Raw genomic sequence first — 22930 nt, forward strand, 5'->3', positions numbered from 1 at the left:
CAGAATCAGAGAGAAATAAAAATTTCTGTAATAACGGTTAGAAACTTTAATATTACCTTTTTCTGTTAACAGCTTTATTGAGATATAATTCACATATCATAGAATATACCCATTTAAGATGTACAATTCAATCGTTTTTGCATATTTGTAGAGTTGAGCAGCTATCACCACATTCAATTTATACTGGTTTTATCATCTTGAAAAGAAGCCCTGTATCACTCCCATTAGCTATCATCTCTATTTCTCCCCCACCCAGCAACTACTAACCTACTTTTTTCTCTATGAATTTGCCTTCTCTAGGCACTTCATATTAATGGAATTATATAGTATGTTGCCTTTCATGATTGGGTTATTTTACTTACCATAATATTTTCAAGGTTTATTTATGTAGCATGTATCAGTAATTCATTTTTATGGCTATCTTCACCTTTTATATAATTTCACCTTTTATTTTAGATTTAGAGCTTACATGTGCAGGCAGGTTTGTTACATGAGTTTATTGTGTGACACTGACTATTGAGGTATGAATAATCCCATCGCCCAGGTAGTGAGCATAGTACCCAGTAGGTAGTTTTTCAGCACCTGCTCCCCTTCCTCTCTCCCACCTCTAATAGTCTCCAGTGGCTACTTTTCTCATCTTTATGTCCATGTGGACCCAATGTTCAGCTCCCATTTATCAGTGAAAACATACAACATTTGGTTTTCTCTTTCCGTATTAATTCACTTAAGATAATGGCCTCCAGCTGCAATTATGTTGCTACAAAAGATTTTATGGTGTATATGTGCTACATTTTCTTTCTTTCTTTTCTTTTTTTTTTTTTTTTTTTTGAGACGAAATCTTGTTCTGTCACGCCCAGGCTGGAGTGCAGTGGCATGATCCTAGCTCACTGCAACCTCCACCTCCCAGGTTCAAGCGATTCTCCTAACTCAGCCACCCAAGTAGCTAAAAAGATTTCATGATATATATGTGCTACATTTTCTTCTTGTTTTTGCTTTTTTCGTTTTGTTTTGTTTTGTTTTGAGATGGAATCTTGTTCTGTCACCCAAGCTGGAGTGCAGTGGCATGATCTCAGCTCACTGCAACCTCCACCTCCCGGGTTCAAGCGATTCTTCTGCCTCAGCTACCCAAGTAGCTAAGACTACAGGCATGTACCACCATGGCAGGCTAATTTTTGTATCTTTTGTATCATGGCAGGGTTTCACCATGTTGTCCAGGCTGTTCTCAAACTCCCGGCCTCAAGTGATCCACCCACTTCGACCTCCCAAACTGCTGGGATTATGGGTGTGAGCCACCATGCCCAGCCACGTGCCACATTTTCTTTATGCAATTCACCATTGATGGCACCCAGCTTGCTTCCATGTGTCTGCTATTGTGAATAGTGCTGTCATGAACATAAGAGTGCATGCGTCTTTTGTGTAGAATGATTTATTTTCCTTTGGAATTGCTGGATTGAATGGTAGTTCTGTTTTAAGTTCTTTGAGAAATCACCATACTGCTTTCCACAGTGGCTGAACTAATTTACATTTCCACCAGCCTTATACAAGTGTTCCCTCTTCTCCACAGCCTTGCCAGTATCTGTTATTTTTTGACTTTTTAATAGTAGTCATTCTGATTGGTGTGAAGTGGTATCTCATTGTGGTTTGATTTGCAATTTTCTCATGATTAGTGATGGTGAGCATTTTTTTATGTTTGTTTTGGTCACTTGTATGTCTTCTTTTGAGAAGTGTTTGTTCATATCCTTTGCCCATTTTTAATGGGTGTTTTTTTGTTTGTTTGTTTTTGCTTCTTGAGTTAAATTTCTTATAGATTTTAGATATTAGACCTTTATTGGATGCATAGTTTGCACATATTTTCTCCCATTTTGTAGGTTTTCTGTTTACTTTGTTGATAGTTTCTCTTGCTATGTAGAAGCTCTTTAGTTTATTTAGGTCCCATCTGCCAATTTTTGCTTTTGTCACAATTGCTTTTGAGCGCATAAGCTGTAAATTCTTTGCCAAGGCCGATGACAACAAGGATATTTCTTAGGTTTTCTTCCAGGGTTTTTATAGTTTCAGGTTTTATGTTTAAATCTTTAATCAATCTTGAATTAATTTTTATATATGGTGAAATGTAGGGGTCCAGTTTCATTCTTCTGCATATAGCTAGCCAGTTATCCCAGCACCATTTATTGGAGTCATTTCCCCATTGTTTATGTTTGTTGACTTTGTTAAAGATCAGATGGCTATGGGTGTCATACTTTATTTCTGGGTCCTGAATTCTGCTCCATTGATCTGTGTGTCTCTTTTTGTATCAATACCATGCTGTTTTGGTTACTGTAGCCTTATAGTATACTTTGAAGTCAGGGTAATGTGATGTGTTTAGCTTTGTTCTTTTTCTTTAGGGTTGCTTATAGATTAGAAAATATCAGAAAGGACAGTCTATTTAACAAGTAAAACTGGATATCCACATTCAAAAGAATGAAGTTGAACTCTTACTTTACACCATATAAAAAACCAACTCAAAAACAGGTTAAAGACCTAATCATAAGTGTGAAAATTATCCAACTCCAGAAAAACACATGGGAAAAAGCTTTATGATGTTGGATTTGGCAAAGATTTCTTAGATATGATGCCAAAAACACAGGCAAAAACAATTAAAAAGTAGATAACTTTTTCTTCAAAATTAAAAACTTTTGCTTATTAAAGGAAACTATCCAGAGAGAAGAAAGAAAATCCATATAATAAAAGAAAACATTTGCAAATCATACTTAATAATATCCAGAATATATAAAGAACACCTACAACTTACTACAAAAAAAAAAAAAACACCAAAAACGCAATTTTAAAATGGGCAACAGATTTGAATAGACATTTCTTCACAGAAGATACAAATGAGCAGTAAGCGTATGAGATACTCAATATCACTATTCATTAGGGAATTGCAAATCGCAACCACAATGAGATACCACATCACACCCATCAGGATTTCTATTGTCCATTAATCAGAAAATAACAAGTGTTAGTGAGGACATGGAGAAATTGAAACCCTTGTACATTGCTCGTAGGAATGTAAAGTAAAACAGCTGCTATGAAAAACAGTATGAATATTTCTCAAAAAGTTAAACATAGACTAACCACTTGATCCAGCAATTCTACGTCTAAGTACATACCCAAAAGAACTGAAAGGAGGATACTCAAGCAAATACTTGTATGCCAATGTTCACAGAAACATTATTCACAATAGCCAAAAGGTGAAAACAATCCAAGTGTCCATCAACAGATGCGTCAATTTAAAAAATGTACTACATATGTGCACCAGAATAGTATTCAGCCTTAAAAAGGAATAAAATTTGGATACATTGATGAACCTTGAAAACATTATGTTAAGTGAAATAAGCCAGATACAAAAGAAAAAATATTGTATGATTCTACTCATATGAGACACCTAGAATAGTAAAACAGAGGTTACCAGAGACTGCCAGTAGGAGAAAACAGAAGTTATTGTTTAATGGATGTAGAATTTCAGTTTGTGATGATGAAAAAGTTCTGAAGATAGATATGGTGATGGTTATACAACATTGAGTATGCCCTTAATCCCGCTGAAATGTATACTTCAGATGGTAAAATGTTAAATTTTGTTATGTATATTTTGATAAAATTAAAAGACTGCTTTAAAAAGTTCTGCATTTTTAATCATGTCCAGGCTGGTGCCTATGCTGCTGCTCTTGGGACCATTCTGAGTAGTAAGACTACAGTCTAGAGTAAAGAATAAAACATGGGGTTCCTCAGGAAAAGGAAACATATCTTTTGATTCTTACAAACTAATAGTTGTCACATCATATAAACTCAATACTTTTTTCAATTATTCATGAGGAAAGAGAGAAAAATATATAATCTAATAGGTTAACTAGGATTTGCAATATAATGCAGAATGTGTCATGAATATAATACAGATACAAGCAAAGAGCAAAAGGAAATCAGAGAAGGAGGTGATAATTTTCAGGGAACAATAGTAGGGTAATAAAATCAATGCCTTGCATAAAGTATTACTCAATAAATATTTCTTGTGCAAATGTGCTGTTGAATTGTTAAAATTTTACCTACTATAATTAAGAACTCAACCAACTAACTAAAAAGATATAGGACTGTACAATAGAAAACCAGGTATACAGACACTATGGCTCTTCTTAAAAAGAGTGTTTATTTGGCTCAGTGAACTTTCTTTGCTCACATTGTTTCCCAAGTGCAGTATGACATGGAGAACACAATGTGCTTTACCTGGATACTCACCAGTGTTGTAATCAGTTACAGCACGATCAGAAGATAAGCTTGGTAAAGCACAGTTATGAAAGTGCAGCTCGTTATTTATTGAGGATAGAATGCATACATGATTTTGGCGTAAACGAACAGATCATGCACTTACCAAGGCGAGCCTTAATTGTTTTGATTTCTTTCTATGAATGGATGCATTTTTATTATATAATTATTAATTTCTATGAAATGCAAATGTTTGAGATTTGTCAATCATTTTATTACTTTTCTTACATACATGTCAGATCACTGGAGATGGTATAAAGTCAGTTTAGCAGTTGTAAATATCTCCCATATGAAGTATGACCATTTACTCCTGTAAAAGGAAGAAGAAGTCAACAGATGGCTGTATTTGCATTATGCCTTCCTCCTTGGCGCTGAAAGCAGTTCTGATCCACTTTCAATGAGAAGTTTACTACTTGAAAGTTTATTAGCTTTTTCAGATGTGTAGGGACTCTTTAATTAATTTGTAATTCCACTTTAAAGTTTAAAGCCGTATCTTTATAATTGTCTTTATATAGGGTAATATTTTATATGGCCTAACAAATGAGACTGAGTCAAAAACATCTCTGTAGATCCATAATAAAATGATAATTTATAATTTATGAACATAATTGTGATCTTAAGACAAGGTAAACTCCTCAAGTATCATCCCAAGGAAGAGTAAATTATGCTTAATACAATTTTAATGATGAGTGGATTTTCAAAATATTCTAATTTTTTGTAACTGTTAATCCAGTTTGTGAAAGCTCCAAACTTTGATAAAGTAGAAAACCCTATTCCCTCAAACTGCTGGCTAACAAAAAGTACTGCATCAGTTTTTTAAAGAGAAAAAAGCATGAAGTAGATTAAACATTTTCACCAATTCCAGTCAAATGAGTGGCAAAGTAGGAATATCTAATATCCTGACAAACAGTGCATTTTCCTTGGAATCTACTTTCCTTCTTTTATTCTAATTCCAACACTTTCATTAGCTCCAAATCTAAGCCTAGAATGAAGCAAGGAAGTTATAAATTCAATGACAAAATTTGAATCCGTGAACTGCCAAGCCAGAAACTTCAGTTGGAGTGGGGGGCTAGGCAGGGTGAAATTTTGAGATGCTTTCTTTTTCAAACTGTGGGAGATGTGGGGCGTAGAGAAAGGTGTATATCAACTAAGTGATAAAAGTCACATAGCCATGATACATTTATTAAAATTGTATTTCAGAAGAAGTAAATTGTAAATAAGATGGAAAATTCTGAAAAAGCTGAAGAAATGCAAGAAAATTATCAGAGAAATGGGTAAGCTTTCACTAAGTTCTGTAAGTATTCTTCTACAACTTCACATGCAACTCATCCTTTCCACACCTGTAGCAAAAATGTTTATAAGTTTTTCCCAAAAATAGCAATGCTATTTGCATTTTGCTGAACTTCAACATAAGCAGTCTTATAACTAATTTAATAGTGATTTTAGGAAGTGCAATAGGATTAATTGTAATAGGATTTATTTATCCAGGATTTATTGATTTAGTGCTTCAGATATCTCTTCTTCTGAATTTCTCATTGTTAATTTCTTGTCCACCATTATATAGAAGAAAGGCACCTGCAAATTTTAATTTCAATTATCTGTGGACCCTTCATTCCATGTGGTACATTTAATACAAGAAAATATTGGATTCCGATTATTTTTTCACTGAATAGAGGTCTCTGTGAATATGTATATTATACAAGTTTCTATACCTGGAATTCATTAATTGAGAGTTTTTAAATGGAAATAATTTTACATCTATTTTATTTCCACTTTTACCATAATAATTGTGTTATATTTGGACATGCAATCTATAAAACTGGAGAAGACCCCCCCAGGTCATGTAGTTTATTAATTCAGTAAATAGCCAGAGAGGGTGTTCTTTTGAGTCATTTTCTTATGAGTCAGAATCAGAAACTTCCTTAGGCTAAAGCAAATTCCATTTGGGAACATTTTGAAAATCAAAAGAACTGCATTCCAAACTTCTTTAATCTTTTTGTTGTTATTTTCCCAAAGTAAATGTTCCCCTTTCTAAGCACCTTTTCCTCATAAATTCAAAACATTATCTAAAGATGCCCTAGCATCCTAGTGTGAGGGGATGCTGAGGGGACAGGTTTATTTTAGAACACATTTGTGCTCTTAAGCATTACCTGTGGACTGAATAAATTATGTGTTCAGCATATATTTCACAGGAGGCATTGTAACTGGACAGTTAAGAGTTCGGGCTCTGGCATCAGACTGAAGTTCCATCACTGGCTACATAAACTTGGGTTGTTTTACTCTGTGACTGTTTCCTCATCTTTAAAGTGGTCATGATAATAACATACTACAGACCTCATTGGTGAACCACAAAAGCTAATAGGTCAGTAGCAATACTAACAGCAAACTGCAACATCTACATGCTATCGCACAGAAAATTAGAATGGGGAGGTGGTTGTTTTTGCTGGTTTCCATGAGGAACTGGAAAATACACACCTAATTTCATTTGGATGACTAAAAAAGACTGGAGAGAATGGGAGAAAACAATATGAAAGAAAATAGCAACAGGAATTGAAGGTAGGGGTTGGATGGGCCCTGAAAAGTGAAATTAGTGGAATATAGGTGTGGGGTCTGGCCATGAAATATAGGCAGTATTCTTATTAGGTGGAGGTAACACATTTGGAGCTGAGAGCAGAATCGTCGCAGCTCTGGGCCATGCTGATTTGCACTAATGAAAGTACTGGGCCACCAACCTCTGTAAGATCCCCTCCAGTTTGCAAACCAGCAACTAGCACGCTAGGACTAGGAGCTAGTGCGGGTGTGACCTGCACAATGGAATCAGTTTCCTCTGGGCGCCTCAGGCTCCGCCCTCGGTCTTCGCCAAAGGACACTTGGTCCCAAGAACTGTGTAGAGGGAGGAAACCCCCAAACCCGCCCACCTGCCCACATGCTGCTTTCTTATCTCAACGCTGATAAAGAGACTTTCACAAAACGACCCAAGCCCTCCTTCCAAACCTTTCCATGAAGGTCAATTGGAGTCGGAAATTATTTCCCTGAAACAACATTTACCAAGAGAAGAGGGTTTACTGGGTCTTAAGCTTCAAAATCTGCATGTAGAGGTGGGGAAAGGGATGGTAGGGTTTTGCAGTGGTAAAGCATTTTTTTGTCATCTCATGCCTCACCCCAGAGCAAATTGACTGGAACACAAGTAAATTATTAATCTCAGGTGGAATAAAATTAAGTGAATTGTCATTTATCAAAGCTGGCAGAACAATGCGTTATGAAGCTGGAGAGAAGCCAGATGTTTGTCTTCCTGTGATGTCTTTATAAAAAACGTAAACTGTTCCCGCCAGTCTTCTCTTAATGTTTCAGAATTTTGCGCATGCGTGTGTGTGTGTGTGTGTGTGTGTGTGTGTGTGTGTAACTGACAGATTGCTGTGAAATCAGTGGATACAATGTTCACCTTTCATTTGGACCTCCTTGAAATGTGAGCATACAAAGCTAAGAAATGAAATTTTCAAAAAGGGAGACAAAAATCAGAGTACAGTTGTTTAATGTGTGCCTACTAGAACTCATTTCATTTAAAGCTCAGATTTTGTTACTAAAGGTTAAAAATTACAGTCCATCACTTCATACTCATTATGATGGCTAATACTAAAAAAGATAAAAGAAAAAGGAAAGAACAACTGTTGGTGAGGATATAGAGAAACTGGAATCCTTGTGCTGGCAGGAATGTAAAATGGTGCAGTTGCTATGGAAGACACTATGAATGCTCCTCAAAAAATTAATAGTAGGATTAACACATAACCCAGCAATTCTACTTCTGGGTACATACTCAAACGAATTAAAAGCAGTGAGTTGAAGAGATATTTGTACACTCACATTCTTAACAGCATTAATAGGGATAGCCAAAATGTGGAAGCAGTCTTAAGTGTTCGACAAAACGTGGCTAAAACATATAATGCAATACTATTCAACCTTAAAAAGTAAAAATTGCAACATCTACTACAATGTGGATGAAACACGAAGACATTATGCTAAGTGAATAATTCAAGGATGAACTTTGAAGACAGCCAGACACGAAAGGAGAAATGCTGTATGATTCTATTTATCTGAGGTGCCTAGAGCAGTCAGATTCATAGAGACAAAACAGAACCGCGGTAGACAGTGGCTGGGAGGAGGGGACGATGGGAAAATGTGTAATGTGTACAGAGGTTTAGTTTTGCAAAGTAAAAAGAGTTCTGTGGGTAAATCAAAATAAATGGTGGCACAACAATGTGACTGTACTTAGTGCCTTGGTTATACAATTACAATTATTCAAGAAGATAAAGTCTACATTATATCTATTTTACCACAACTTTAAGAAATTCTACTCCAAACACATGTCTTCAAGTTGCTACCCTAACAAGTTTACAGACAACCAGTGACAATTGTCTATCATTAAGTTTATTTTTAAAATTTCAGTATTGGTAGAAATTTGCTACGAAGGTAGCAAACTATTAATGGAAAAATTTTGCAAATTATATTCACATTGCAACTGTTGCATTTTGAACTTTTATTTTCCAGAACTGTAGAAGAACAGTCAAAACTGAAAAAGGAAGCTGTTGGATCTATTGAGATAGTAAGTGAAATCAGTTAGAAAGTATATGCATTAAAGATTTTAGAGACTTGTCAGTAGTGCCTAAAATGATTGTGTTTATTAGATTGCATCCATTATTTGTGGAAAAGAGGGAACTAAAAGATTCATTAAACTATCATAGGAAAAAGTATAAATAATCTCAAAATTCCGCAATAAAGGATAGGGAAAAATAGCATAACATCCACATAATGACTCAGTGTTTTAAAAGTGTTTGTGGGGGGTGTGTGTGTGTATCATACATAAATGTTACCAAAGGATATTTCTGAGTGGTGGGAAATTAGGAGTGACTTTTACCATCTATGTTTACATTTCAGTATATTCCAATGATTCTGCATTGTTAAGTGTTGCTATTATTTTTAAAGTGTTACAAATCCTTTTAAATCAAAAATAATTATCTAAGTATATTTTAAAGCCTGTGTATCAGAGAATGTGTCAATACCCTTCTCTGAAATCATGTTTAAGGAGCGTTTCATGCATGTGTTCCCAGACTTCACCAACTTTAATCTCTGTGTCAGCCTGGCTGTCAATGTTATGCCCCTATAAATATGCATGAAACAGCCCCTGTTTTTTCAAAAGTCAATTAAAAAAGAAAACTGAATAGTAGCAGAACATGATAAACTTTATCAAGGAGATAGCATTATTCTGGAGGAAGGTGGAGGAGGAGATACTCTCTTAATGTCCGTAATGCCGAATGCAATGCTGTGGAAGTAACACTATAAATATTTATTAGCTATTGCACTGATGAATGGAAAAATAATTTTTTGGTCTCCATTCATAAAATACGCAGTAAGTTCCTCTTGCTGTTATTCAGATCTAATTACATTTTAATACTATTTAAATTTTATTTTGGCCTCTCTTGGTAAAATAAATAATCCATGTTTTCAATTCTGCTCATGGTTTGGTTTTGGACAGATGCTATGGGGACAGAATAGAATATAAAACACTCAATAGATGGTTTCAGGCATTTCTTTCTTATTCCAAACAGCCCTTAAAAATTATTATTGACCCCCTTAAATATCCTTATTTACAGGATAGGCATTGTTCTGGGTAGAAAAAAAAATCTAAGGAATTTAAAATAATCACAAATATAATTCATTACATTTTTACCAGTTAGTTCTGGTCACTGCACTTAGCCATGACATTGCTATGATGCCGGTGAGCCTAGGGCATTGAAAGTGTGTAGATCAACTTTCCATAAACTAAGATATTGTTGTTGCAGTCTCCAAAATATCTTAACTTATTCCAAAATCAACCAAATGGAATGAAGATTCATACCCACATCTGACCTGACTTGTGTCAGGTATCTACAATTTGTACTGATTTAGCTGCTTTATTTATTTTTATTATTATTATACTTTAAGTTCTAGGGTACATGTGCACAACATGCATGTTTGTTATATAGGTGTACATGTGTCATGTTGGTTTGCTGCACCCATCAACTTGACATTTACATTAGGTGTTTCTCCTAATACTATCCCTCCCCCAGCCCCTGACCTCCCAACAGGCCCCGGTATGTGATGTTCCCTGCCCTGTGTCCATGTGTTCTCATTGTTCAACTCCCACCTATGAGTGAGAACATGTGGTGTTTGGTTTTCTGTCCTTGTGATAGTTTGCTGAGAATGATGGTTTCCAGCTTCGTCCATGTCCCTGCAAAGGACATGAACTCATCCTTTTTTATGACTGCATAGTATTCCGTGGTGTATATGTGCCACATTTTCTTAATCCAGTCTATCATTGAGGGACATTTGGGTTGGTTCCAAGTCTCTGCTCTGTGAATAGTTAGCTACTTTACTTTTTAATGCCTTTAAAGGAGATGGTAAATTCTTAGTTTTGGTATTTGTTTTTACTTTAGATATAAATGCATATCTATGATTTTATGCATTTATTTACCATCTTAATGTGTAAAGTCATGTTTACTAGGTGGCAAAGGCTGTAGGCTGCTGTTTTGTGTGTGTGTGCTTGGTGTGTTTGTTTGTTTTACACCTGTGGTGCTTGTTTTCCTCAGTTCCGCTTTGCTGATGGTCTGGACATCATACTCATGATCCTGGGTATACTGGCATCACTGGTCAATGGAGCCTGCCTTCCTTTAATGTCACTGGTTTTAGGAGAAATGAGTGATAACCTTATTAGTGGATGTCTAGTCCAAACTAACACAAGTGAGTATACGATTATTTTTCTGTATCACTCAAGACACAAAAGCATTGAATAAAGCAAACACACGTTAAGCTCGTATGGCAGACCATTGTGTTGTAAAACAGTATCCATATAACGTGTATTTAAGTCATTTATTCTGCTATATTGCTAAGGCACTAAAGAAACAAAATCTTCATGACCACTGAGGTCCATAATTAAAATAAATAAATAAATAAGAAACAAAAATCCCCTATTAGTCAGGGTTCTCCAGAGAAACAGAATCTATAGGATGTGCATGAGAAACAGAGAGAGAGAGTGTGTGTGTGTGTGTGTATAGAGAGATTTTAAAGAATTGGCTGGCTCACATGGTTATAGAGGTTGGCAAGTTCAAGAGGGTGGGCCGGCATGCTGGGGACTCAGCAGAGAGCCAATGTTGCAGTTCAAATCAGAAAGCCATTTACTGATGTTATGTAGGAATCATCTGAACCCCACAATAGTTCAGCTTGTCTCTCTAAGAATTCAAATAATTTTTTATCAGAAGTGGTGATTACATCAGGATTTAATCAAAGGCTTGGGTCATCCCAGGCCATGAGGATGTAACACATCCTTTAAAAATAAGAAATCATGGCCGGGTGCGATGTCTCACGCCTGCAATCCCAGCACTTTGGGAGGCTGAGACCAGTGGATCACTTGAGGTCAGGAGTTCGAGACTAGCCTGGCCAACATGGTGAAACCCCATCTCTATTAAAAATACAAAAAATTAGCCAGCCATGGTAGCAGGTGCCTGTAATCCCAGCTACTTGGGAGGCTGAGGCAGGAGAATCGTTTGAACCCGGGAGGTGAAGGTTGCAGTAAGCCAAGATTGCACCATTGCACTCCAGCCTGGGCAACAAGAGTGAAACTCCATCTCAAGGAAAAAAAAGGAGAAAGAGAGGAAGAGGAAGAGGAAGAGGAAGAGGAAGAGGAAGGAGAAGAAGAAGAAGAAGAAGAAGAAGAAGAAGAAGAAGAAGAAGAAGAAGAAGAAGAAGAAGAAGAAGAAGAAGAAGAAGAAGAGGAGGAGGAGGAGGAGGAGGAGGAGGAGGAGGAGGAGGAGGAGGAGGAGGAGGAGGAGGAAGGGGAAGAAGAGGAGGAGGGGGAAGAGGAAGAGGAAGAGGAAGAAATAATCAAGTATGATCAAATCTTTCAGTTTAGTAGTTACTTAGGTTTTTGTTTTTTGGTTTTTTTTTAGTAGCTTTTAGCCATGCACTATATAACATAATGCAGAAGAGAAGAAGAAAATTATAGCACTAGAGACAGATACCCTGAATTGGTGGTGAGAGGAACTAGCAATTAGGTGTGGAAAAGGTGTTTTTATATTGCCCTTATTTGTAGGCATCTTTCGTGTATCCTTTGTAGCATCCTATTTCAGGGTCATGTCTTTCAAGGTGACATTATTCTTTAGGTGTAAATTCCAGTGATTTTCCTACGCACTGATGTAATAGCTATGCAGTGTTTTTAATCTGGTAGATATTATAAATATTAGTAATTTCCTGATTTTTTGTGCTTTTCCCCAAATTCCACACTAGGAAGTATTGTTATAAATACTTATTATAACTGGGACAAATGACTCTTCACGACCTAGACTGTCTTTTCATCAACATTAGCCTATCTTTGTGCAGTCTACTTCCCTCTGTGCTCTGTTTGACTTTAAATTCTAATTTATACCTAAATTATACCTTCTTGTTTTCCGAAAAGCAAATCTTTAAGCAAAAAAAAAAAAAAATCTTTAAAGAAAAAAAATCTTTAAACCCAAAAGCAAATCTTTTACATGTACTAATCTTGAGTGGAACAAACTCATTGCTTCCATCTCTGTCTTTCCATAATCTCCTGCTTAAACAGTTATGATTTTTTAAATATTTTAATAATATAAATAAAATTAAGGATATAAGTTAAAATCTGACATATTAATGATGTAAATTGATATATATGCTAAATAATTTGTTGTTAAACAAATGGAGCCACCAATTCACTGAGTAAATATTTATTGTCAACTACATCTCTATGAACAAATGAATGAAGGAATGCATGAGCAAATGAGCAACCTGGCAACCTAAGACCTTCTGCTTGGCAGTATTCCTTTTGTTAAATTTTTTCTGTAATTGATTGCCTTACCTGTTTTGGATAGGCTAGGTACTACATATCTAATTGCTATTTCTGTGAATTCTAATTTTTGTTGTTGTTCAAGGCTTCTCCAGTTTCCTGGTTTTATCAAATGTGGTAAACATGTAGAGGAGTTCAATAATGATTTAGATAAATTCATGGATATTATTGGCATATTATAACATTGTTAAAGAGAAATAAGGATATTAAGAGGCAAACCTTCAACCTTCTAACATTGATTTTCAGGAGGATAATAGAGCAGGATTATTCATTCCTATAAATAAAAACATGAATAACAGCTATCATTATTTGGGGATCCATTTTTGTTTGAGTCCTGATCTTTCCAAAATATTACCTCCATCAACACAATCTATACACTGAGATTATGCCATTTTTATGAGATTGCAGGAACCATTTTTAGAAACAATGTTTATTTCCTTTATTTGCTCAGTTAAATCTCATTGAAATCTCCATTTCTGCCATATGAATTTTGGTATTTTTTCCTACCACAATTCCGTAAATAGAATAAGGTAGAAATTATTGTTTGCATATAAATAAAGATCATAAACATTGTAATATGTGATGATGTTATGGTTATAACAGATGAAGAGTCATGATGTCTGCAGTTCATTTCAAATGTTGATTATAAAGGTATAAGGAGAAAATTGGAATCATGGATATCGACCATGGTTTTGTGTTGTTGGTGAAATCAGGACTTTGGTATATTTCACAGTGTACAATATTTTTTCCTACTAGAAGATATATAGAAAAGTTTACATAGAAAACTAACAACCTTTCAACATTGTTTTACCATGTTACTATCCTGGTTATACTCAACACGTTTCAATGAGCTTTCCATTTTTCCCATGGCTAATTCTTCTAGAACTTACACACATGTTCTTGCTTTTCTTGGACTTCTGAAATCATTCCCTGAAGTGTTTTAAACTGAATTCAAAGTGTATAATCTCAGGCAGAAGCAGGGAATTCTATTACTATTATTTTCATGACTGTTGCCTGATCAGAGATGTCCCAAAGAATTCTTTCCAGTTATGAACTATATGGTTAATGCTTCCTTATAGTTTTCCGAGTTTCGTGAGTACTTCTTCAGAGCAGAGATAATTATTTCTAGTTCTAGGTTAAAGAATAGAAAATGAGATGATAATAAACCTGTTTGTGGGCAGTAAATCTGTTGTCTTAAGAGGGCACTATATTTGGTTTGGAGGGCTATCTGTGTAACAGTATGATCAATTATAAATTAATGTCCTCTATAATTTAAATAACCTTTTTTTACAGCAAATTATCAGAACTGTACTCAGTCTCAAGAGAAGCTGAATGAAGATATGACTGTGTAAGTTCAAATGAAATGTTAATATCACATTTGTTGCCTGATGCTTTATTTAAAGCTTACAAGAAAAAAGCAACTGAAATTTTGTATGACCATTAATATTACATAACAAATGATTAAAGCAAACATTTCCTCTTCTGTCATTAAGTATATAAAATGCAATTAGCACATATTTTTTCTTCTACTCGAAAGGTGTATAGGTCATATGTTTTGAGTTGTATTTGACAAAGTTGTCATCAATTTAAAAGTTGTAAGGATTTGCATTTTTGTAGGAATTTTGCCTCCCAGCAATATCCTGGGAAAGAAAGGACTTGATTTGCCTTCTAAAAAATTATATTCCTTTTGAGGCTCATTGAAAATTCTATTTCTTTAAACATCAAAAATCACAAAATGTGTGCAACAAATAAATAGTAAAAGTAATAAAATACTTTTTAAAATAAAAATAGTAAGGTTTTATTCACACTAAATTTGGAGACTAATTATTCCGACTATTATGGTAAAGTTGTATCCAAACAAAAAATTGTAAAGTCTGAATAATAAATAATTTACAAGGATGTTCTGTTTTGTAATTTTAGATATTAAACAGTATGGTTTATTTACTCAACATGTTCTGACTTTCTTAGGTAGACACTACCTCTCTCAGTATATGGACTGGATTTCCATACTGCCTCACTAAAACTTTCTGGGTCTTTATTCTAAATCTAAATGATTCCTATTCTTTTCCCCCAAAAATGAAGACACCATGTTGTCAAGGGACACCCATCACATTGCAGTGACATCTTCTGGGCCTTAATTCTTTTTTTAATTAAAAAATTACAATTGATGCACGATAATTGTACATATCTATGAGGTACATAGTGATGCTATAATACATGTAACATATAGTGATCAGATCAGATTAATTAGCATATTCATTATCTCAAACATTTATCATTTCTTCGTGTTGGGCATATTCAGTATCTTTCTTCTAGCTATTTGAAATCATGTAATACATTATTGTTAACTATAGCCATAGTTAACTATAATACTATAGGACATTAGAACTTATTTATTGTATCTGGCTATAATTTTAGCATTAACAAATATCTCCTTATCCCTTCCTTCTCTCTACCTTTCCAAGCCTCTAGTATCCTGTGTTCTTCTTTAGTTTTAATTCCTAATATGCCCTGTCCAATATGTTAGCCATGGCCATTTGTGGCTATATAATTTTGTTTATAGATTTAGGGGGTACCAGTGCAGTTGTGTTACATGGATATATTGCATAGTGGTGAAGTCTGGGTTTTTTGTGTAATCATCACCCAAATAGTAAACTTTGTAGCCATTAAGTAATTTCTCATCTCTTACCCCCCCTTTTACCTTCTCAGCCTCTGAGTCTCCAATGTCTACTATTCCACTCTCTTTGTCCATGTGTACACATTATTTAGCTCCCACTTATAAGTGAGAACATGTGGTATTTGACTGTTTCTGAGTTATTTCATCTAAGATAATGGCCTCTAGGTCCATCCATGTTGCTGCAAAAAAAAAAAACCATGATCTCACTATTTTTTATGGCCGAGTAGTATTGCATGCTATGTATGTATGTATGTGTGTGTGTGTGTGTGTGTGTGTGTGTGTAAACATTTTCCTTATCTATTCATTCATTCATGAACACTTAGGTTGATTCCATATCTTTGCTATTGTGAATAGGGCTACAACAAACATACAAGTTCAGGTATCTTTCTGGCACAACGATTTCTTTTCCTTTGGGTACATACTCAGTAGTGACACTGCCAAATTGAATGGGAGTTCAACTTTTAGTTCTTTGAGAAATCTCTATACTGTTTTCCATAGAGGTTGTACTAATTTACATTACCCCCAATAGTGTATGTGTTCTCCTTTCTCTGAATTCTCACCAACATCTATTATTATTTGACTCTTTAATAGTAGACATTCTGATTGGTGTAAGACAGTGTTTCACTGTGGTTTTATTTGCATTTCTCTGATGATTACTGATGTTAAGCATTTTTTCATATGCTTTTTGGCCATTTGTATGGCTCCTTTTGAAAAGTATCTGTTCATGTCCTTTGCCCACTTTTTAATGGAGTTATTAAGGTTTATTTTATTGTTGTTGTTGAGATGTTTGAGTTCCTTGCAGATTCTAGATATTAGTTTTTTGTTGGTTGCATAGTTTGCTCCCATTCTACAGGTTGTCTTTTCACTCTAAAAGATAATCTAAAAGATTATTTCTTTTGCTGTGCAGAAGCTTTTTAATTTAATTAATTTCCATTTGTCTATTTTTGGTTTTGTTGAATTTGTTTTTGAGGTCTTAGTCATGAATTCTTTGTCAAGGCCAACGTCCAGAAGAGTTTCTCCTAAGTTTTCTTCTAGGATTCTTATCATATCAGGTGTTAAATTTAAGTCTTTAATCCATCTTTAGTTGATTTTTGTATATGGTGAGAGATAGGGGTCCAGTTTTATTCTTTTGCTTACAGATTTCCAATTTTCCCAGCACCATTTATTAAATAGGATATCCTTTTTCCAATGTATGTTTTTGTTGGCTTTGTTGAAGGTCAATTGGTTGTAGGTATGTGGCTTTATTTCTAGGTTCTCTATTCTTTTTCCTTGATCTATGTGCCTATTATTACGCCAGTACCATGATGTTTTGGTTACTATAGCCTTGTAGTAAAATTTGAAATCAGGTAGTGTGACACATCCAGCTATGTTCTTTCTGCTTATAGTTGCTTTGGTTATTAAGCCTTTTTTTTTTTTTTTTTGGTTGCATATGAATTTCAGGATTGTCTTTTCTAATTCTGTGAAAAATGACATTGGCATTTTGATAGAAATTGCATTGAATGTATAGATTGCTTTGTCCAGTAAAGTCATCTTAATGATATTGATTCTTCAGATCCATGAGCATGGGATGTTTTTCCATTTGTTTGTGTCATCTACAATTCCATTCATCAGTGTTTTGTAGTTTTCCTTGTAAAGATCTTTTAATTCCTTAAATATATTCTTAGATATTTTTTGTAACTATTGTAAATGGGATTGATTTCTTGATTTGATTCTCATTTTGACCATTATTGGTGTATAGAAATGTTACTGATTTTTGCACATTGATTTTATAACCCGAACCTTGACTGAATTTGTTAGCAAATCTAGGAGTATTTTGGTGGAATTGTTATGGTTTTCTAGGTATAAGATCATATTATCAGCAAATAAATAATTTGACTTTCTGTTTTCCAATTTGGATGCCTTTTATTTCTTTCTGTTGCTTGATTTCTCTATGAATATGAATTGATTAAAATTAAATGAAATTTAAAATTCAGTTTCTCATTCTCAATCACATGTCAAGTGTTAATAATTATATCTGGCTGGCTTCCATACAGTACAACATAGATATTGAACATTTTTTTCATCATGGAAAGTTCTATTGGATAGTGTTGTTCTGGGCTACAGTGTGAATGATGCTCCCTTGAATTGAGTTTTGCTGCAGCCTCAACTTTCTTTGGCATAAAGTTCTTTTCTTAGCTAATTTTACATAAAATTTCTCTATATGGGATCTTTTGAAAATTCTTGATTAGGACCTAGGGTAGTGCTTTCTACTGAATTTTTGGTCTTACAGTATTAAGGCAGGACTCCAATGTACAGTCACAAAGTATATTTTTTTCCTAAAAAAGTTTAAAAATTTTTTAATAGGAGCATCTGTTTAAAAGTAGACAATAAAAGGGACAATAAGATGAAAAGATATGTCCATGTACAGTTATTTAAGGGCTACTAAATTTATAAGAAAACATACTTACCTTTTATAGTACTTGTTATACTATTATTTCTTTTTTTAAAGATTTATTTAAATAATAAGAAATTTATTACTGAGACCAGCTGCAATGGCTCACTCATGTAATCCCAATATTTTAGGAGGCGGAGGCAGGTAGATCACTTGAGGTCAGGAGTTCAAGACCATCCTGGCTAACATGGTGAAACTCCATTTCTACTAAGAATACAAAAATTAGCTGGACATGGTGGCGGGCACCTGTAGTCCCAGCTACTTTGCAAGCTGAGGCAGGAGAATCGCTTGAACCCGGGAGTTGGAGGTTGCAGTGGAGTTTGAGATCACACCACTGCACTCAAACCTTGGCAACAGAGCAAGACTCTATAATATGCAGTACATTCTTATTAATCATAATTATTATTCAGTATTCAGTATGTTAATATTTTTGAAATATTTGAGATACACATTAAAGAAGACTCTTCAGTCAAATTGGTTTGAAAAACGTTATCTATGACAGCCTTCTATCGGATACATACATGACAGATATGGATAGTAAGGGCTTCATTTAGTTAGCTTGATTTAATCCAAGTTTTCCAAACCTATTAATGTTTGATTATGGAACCTAATTCATTTCTGCTAAAATTGATTAGCATCTGCGGAACTGATATTTTAATGAACACTGATTTGCATAATTTTTTGAGTATAAGGTGATAGTACTTCTTCCATCTGTAATAATCAGGAACTAAAGAATTCTATTCTAACTGTTATTTTCCAAAGAAAATTACTCAGCTTTATAATTTTAATGTTAAGTCTATGCCTCTGTCTTATTTCTCAGAAAATTTTTCTAAAAATAGTTGAATCTTTTGTTGCTGACTCCAGATTGGAATGACTAAATAGTGCCAGGACTACTGCTGGTCAGTATGATGCCTCCTCTTTTGCTGTCAAAAGTTGATTACTTAATTTTTTGTTTATAGATGGAGTTTTTGCTCTTGTTTCCCAGGCTGGAGTGCAATGGCACAATCTTGGCTCACTGCAATCTCTGCCTCCTGGGTTCAAGAGATTCTCCTGCCACAGCCTCTGGAGTAGCTGGGAATACAGACATGCGCCTCCATGCCCAGCTAATTTTGTATTTTTAGTAGAAACGGGGTTTCTCCATGTTGGTCAGACTGGTCTCGAACTCCCAGCCTCAGGTGATCTGCCCGCCTCGGCCTCCCAAAGTGCTAGGATTACAGGTGTGAGCCACTGCTCCAGGCCTTGATTACTTAATTCTATATGAACTTTTAAGCAACTTGATCCTTTTCTTTTTTTTTTTTTTTTTTTTGAGACGGAGTCTCGCTCTGCCGCCCAGGCTGGAGTGCAGTGGCCAGATCTCGGCTCACTGCAAGCTCTGCCTCCCGGGTTCACGCCATTCTCCTGCCTCAGCCTCCTGAGTAGCTGGGACTACAGGCGCCCGCCACCTCGCCCGGCTAGTTTTTTGTATTTTTTAGTAGAGACGGGGTTTCACCGTGTCAGCCAGGATGGTCTCGATCTCCTGACCTCGTGATCCGCCCGTCTCAGCCTCCCAAAGTGCTGGGATTACAGGCTTGAGCCACCGCGCCCGGCCAACTTGATCCTTTTCTTTTGTTACTTCTAATGTATCTAGCATAACCTACTTGAAACAGAAGGGGCAAACTAGACAGCCAACTCCATGTTAGATTAATACATAGTAAGTGCTCAATAAATGAAGCCATTAAATCAATCTTAATTTGGGTGAGTTTTGGAATCAGAAAGCTAAGGCCTCAAGGGTGGCTTCATTTCTTGATGCAAAATTAATTGCCTGGGCTCTGGGGCTACTAAAATTCTTCTTCTGGATCCCAGGTAGTTTGGAAGTCTGATTACTAGATGAATGTGGAGTTAATAAGTAGAGTTCTTCCATGTGGAAAACTTGAGTGTGTGGTTTCATTTGTTTGTTTATAAGGAATAGTTTTTTTAAAAGTGAGTCAGTGGTTCTGTAAAATTATTTTAAATTATTTTTTCTGATTAAATTACATTTTCATTGTAGCAAATGTGAAAAGATACAAATGCACAAAGAAGACAATTAAATCACTTATACATAATCCCACCACTAATAGATAAAAATATTAATTTCTGTTTATATTATTATAGTATGTTTACATGTATAGTGGTACATATATAATTTTAGTGCAATTGTACTGTTTATATGATTTTTAGTACATTTGTTGATGTATAATTTACTTAGCATATAATTTACCAGTCTTAATTGTGCAACAATGATTTTCAGTAAATGTATGGAGTTGTACAACCATCACCAAAGTATTTCTAGAACACTTTTATCCTCCTACAAAGATCTTCATTTGCAACCAATCCCTATTCTCACGCCCAGCTTGAGGCACCTACTTATCTGCTTTTTATTTGAAAAGATTTGCATATTACTGACCCTGTATATGCATGGAAATATATAATATGTAAGGTTCTTGCACCTGGCTTCTTTTGTTTGGCATACTGTTTTTGAGGTTCATCCATGTTGTAACAGGTAGTAGTTTATTCTTCTTTATTGCTTAGTAGTAATCCATTGCAAAGCTGTATCACATTTTGTTTATCTCTTCACCAGCTGATGGATATTTGGATTATTTCTACTTTTTGGCTATTTACAAATATGCTTCTGTGAACATTGATGTACACTTCTTTGTGTGGACATATGTTTTTATTACTCTTGAGTAGACCTAGGAGTGGAATTGCTGGGTCATATGGTAAATTTAGATTTGTCTCTTTGAAACACTGCCAAACTGGTTTTTAAAAGTGGCTACACCATTTTACTGTCCCACCAGCAGTGTCTGAGGGTTCCAGTTTCTCCATATCCTCATCAACACTTGTCATTGTCTGCCTTTTTTATTACAGCCACTGTAGTAGGTATGAAGGGGTATTATAATACGACTTCAATTTGCATTTCCCTAGTGACTAATGATGAGCATTTAATGTACTTTTTAATCTATTCCTATATTTTCCTTGGTGAAATGTCTATTCAAATATTTTATCTATTTTTAAATTGTGCCATTAGTCTTCTTATTATTAAGTGGTAAGAATTTTTTATAAATTCTGATTACAAGTTCTTTGTTGGATATACAATTGGCAAATATTTCTTCTCTATCTGTCAGAGTGTTCACTTTCTTAGAGGTTTCTTTTGAAGGACAAAGTTTTTAACTTTGGTAAAGTTCAGTTCACTAAGTTTTTATTTTATGGATTGCACTTTTGGGTGTGGGAATTTTTTGCCTAACCCAGGATGATGAAGATTTTCCTCTACATTTTCTTCTTGAAATTGCAGTGTTTTAACTCTTAAACTTAAGTCTATGATCCATTTTGAGTTAATCTCTGTGAGTGATGTGAGGTAATGGTTTAAATTTACCTTTTTTGCATGTGGCTATCCAGTTGTCCCAGAACCATTTGTTGAAAAAACAATCTTTTCTCAATTGAATTGACTTGGCACATTTGCTAAAAATCAACTGCCAATAAACGTAAGGGTCCGTTTCTGTTCTCTCGGCTCTTGCAGTTATTGATATGTCTGTCTTTATGCCAGTACTGCACTGTTTTGATTACTGTAGTTTTACAGTTCTAATAAATAAACTCAGGAATGTGTAAGTTCTCCAAATTTGCTCTTCTTTTGAAAAATTACTTTGGCTATTCTGAGTTCTCTACATTTCTATGTATATTTTATGAACACCTTGTCAATTTCTGCAGGAGAGCACACAGGAAAATTTTGACAGGGATTGCACTGAATCTATAGATAAATTTGGGGAAGACTGTCATCTTAACAACACTGAGTCTCCCAATCCATCAACGGAATGTCTCTTCATTTATTTAGATCTTCTTTAACTTCTCCTAATAATGTCTTGTGATTTTCAGTGTATTCATCTTACACTTATTTTATATGATTGCTGCAAACCTTTTCCCCACAACATAAAAAAAAAAAAAAAAATTCAACAAGATGATTTGTATTAAGCCTGTAGTGTTCCATCCTATCCTTGAAGAGTTCCTCTTACTAGAAAACATGGTAAATTATTTATGATAGTTATGGTCTATTAAAGTTTCTGTGAAAATTGAATTATCAAATTCTGAAGATTACTCTTAGGAGAAATACAGTGTTAGGATCCTGTGAGCCTCTGGTGACAAACTTTTTGTCAACCAAATAACACACAACCTCACTTTATGTGTGCTTCTTTTTAAAGACACCTTATTTAATATGTGTTGGTGATTCTTTAACATTGAACTCATGTTCTCACTATATCTCACTCCTGAATGAAACTTATCTGACACACCTGTTTTCTACATAAGGCACATCACAGCCTTCTTGCACTAAGGAACACTAGCCATCACTTCAGCATGATGCTTGGGAACTATTACAAATAGCAAAATCATCAACCAAAAGCACAAAAATGAGAAAAACTTGGCACTAAATAGACCACGAAAATAACCTTTGTTTACAGTACAAGAGCTAAAACAAGAAGGCAGAGTACGGGCCTTGCTGGACCTCAGCTGAGAATGTGTGCATCGAGCAAACCAAATTTTTGGTCACTCTGTGCATGTCCATAAATAACCATGAAAACACTACAAGTATTGACCTGGGACTTAGAAAAACAATTTCAGCAAGGAAGCA

General features: G+C 34.9%; 1 protein-coding gene across 1 annotated transcript in view; it reads left to right on the forward strand.

Annotated features, from left to right (window-relative positions):
- The first annotated feature begins 5517 nt into the window (after window positions 1–5517).
- ABCB5 (ATP binding cassette subfamily B member 5) overlaps window positions 5518–22930 on the forward strand; it is a 126864-nt gene continuing 109451 nt past the window's right edge. The window contains exons 1-4 of the mRNA XM_050785400.1: window positions 5518–5570; window positions 8842–8896; window positions 10920–11070; window positions 14480–14534. Coding sequence (XP_050641357.1) covers window positions 5518–5570; window positions 8842–8896; window positions 10920–11070; window positions 14480–14534 — 314 coding nt within the window. The remainder of the gene's footprint in view (window positions 5571–8841; window positions 8897–10919; window positions 11071–14479; window positions 14535–22930) is intronic.

Source organism: Macaca thibetana, chromosome 3 (assembly GCF_024542745.1).
Source record: "Macaca thibetana thibetana isolate TM-01 chromosome 3, ASM2454274v1, whole genome shotgun sequence".
NCBI classification, from domain to species: domain Eukaryota; kingdom Metazoa; phylum Chordata; class Mammalia; order Primates; family Cercopithecidae; genus Macaca; species Macaca thibetana.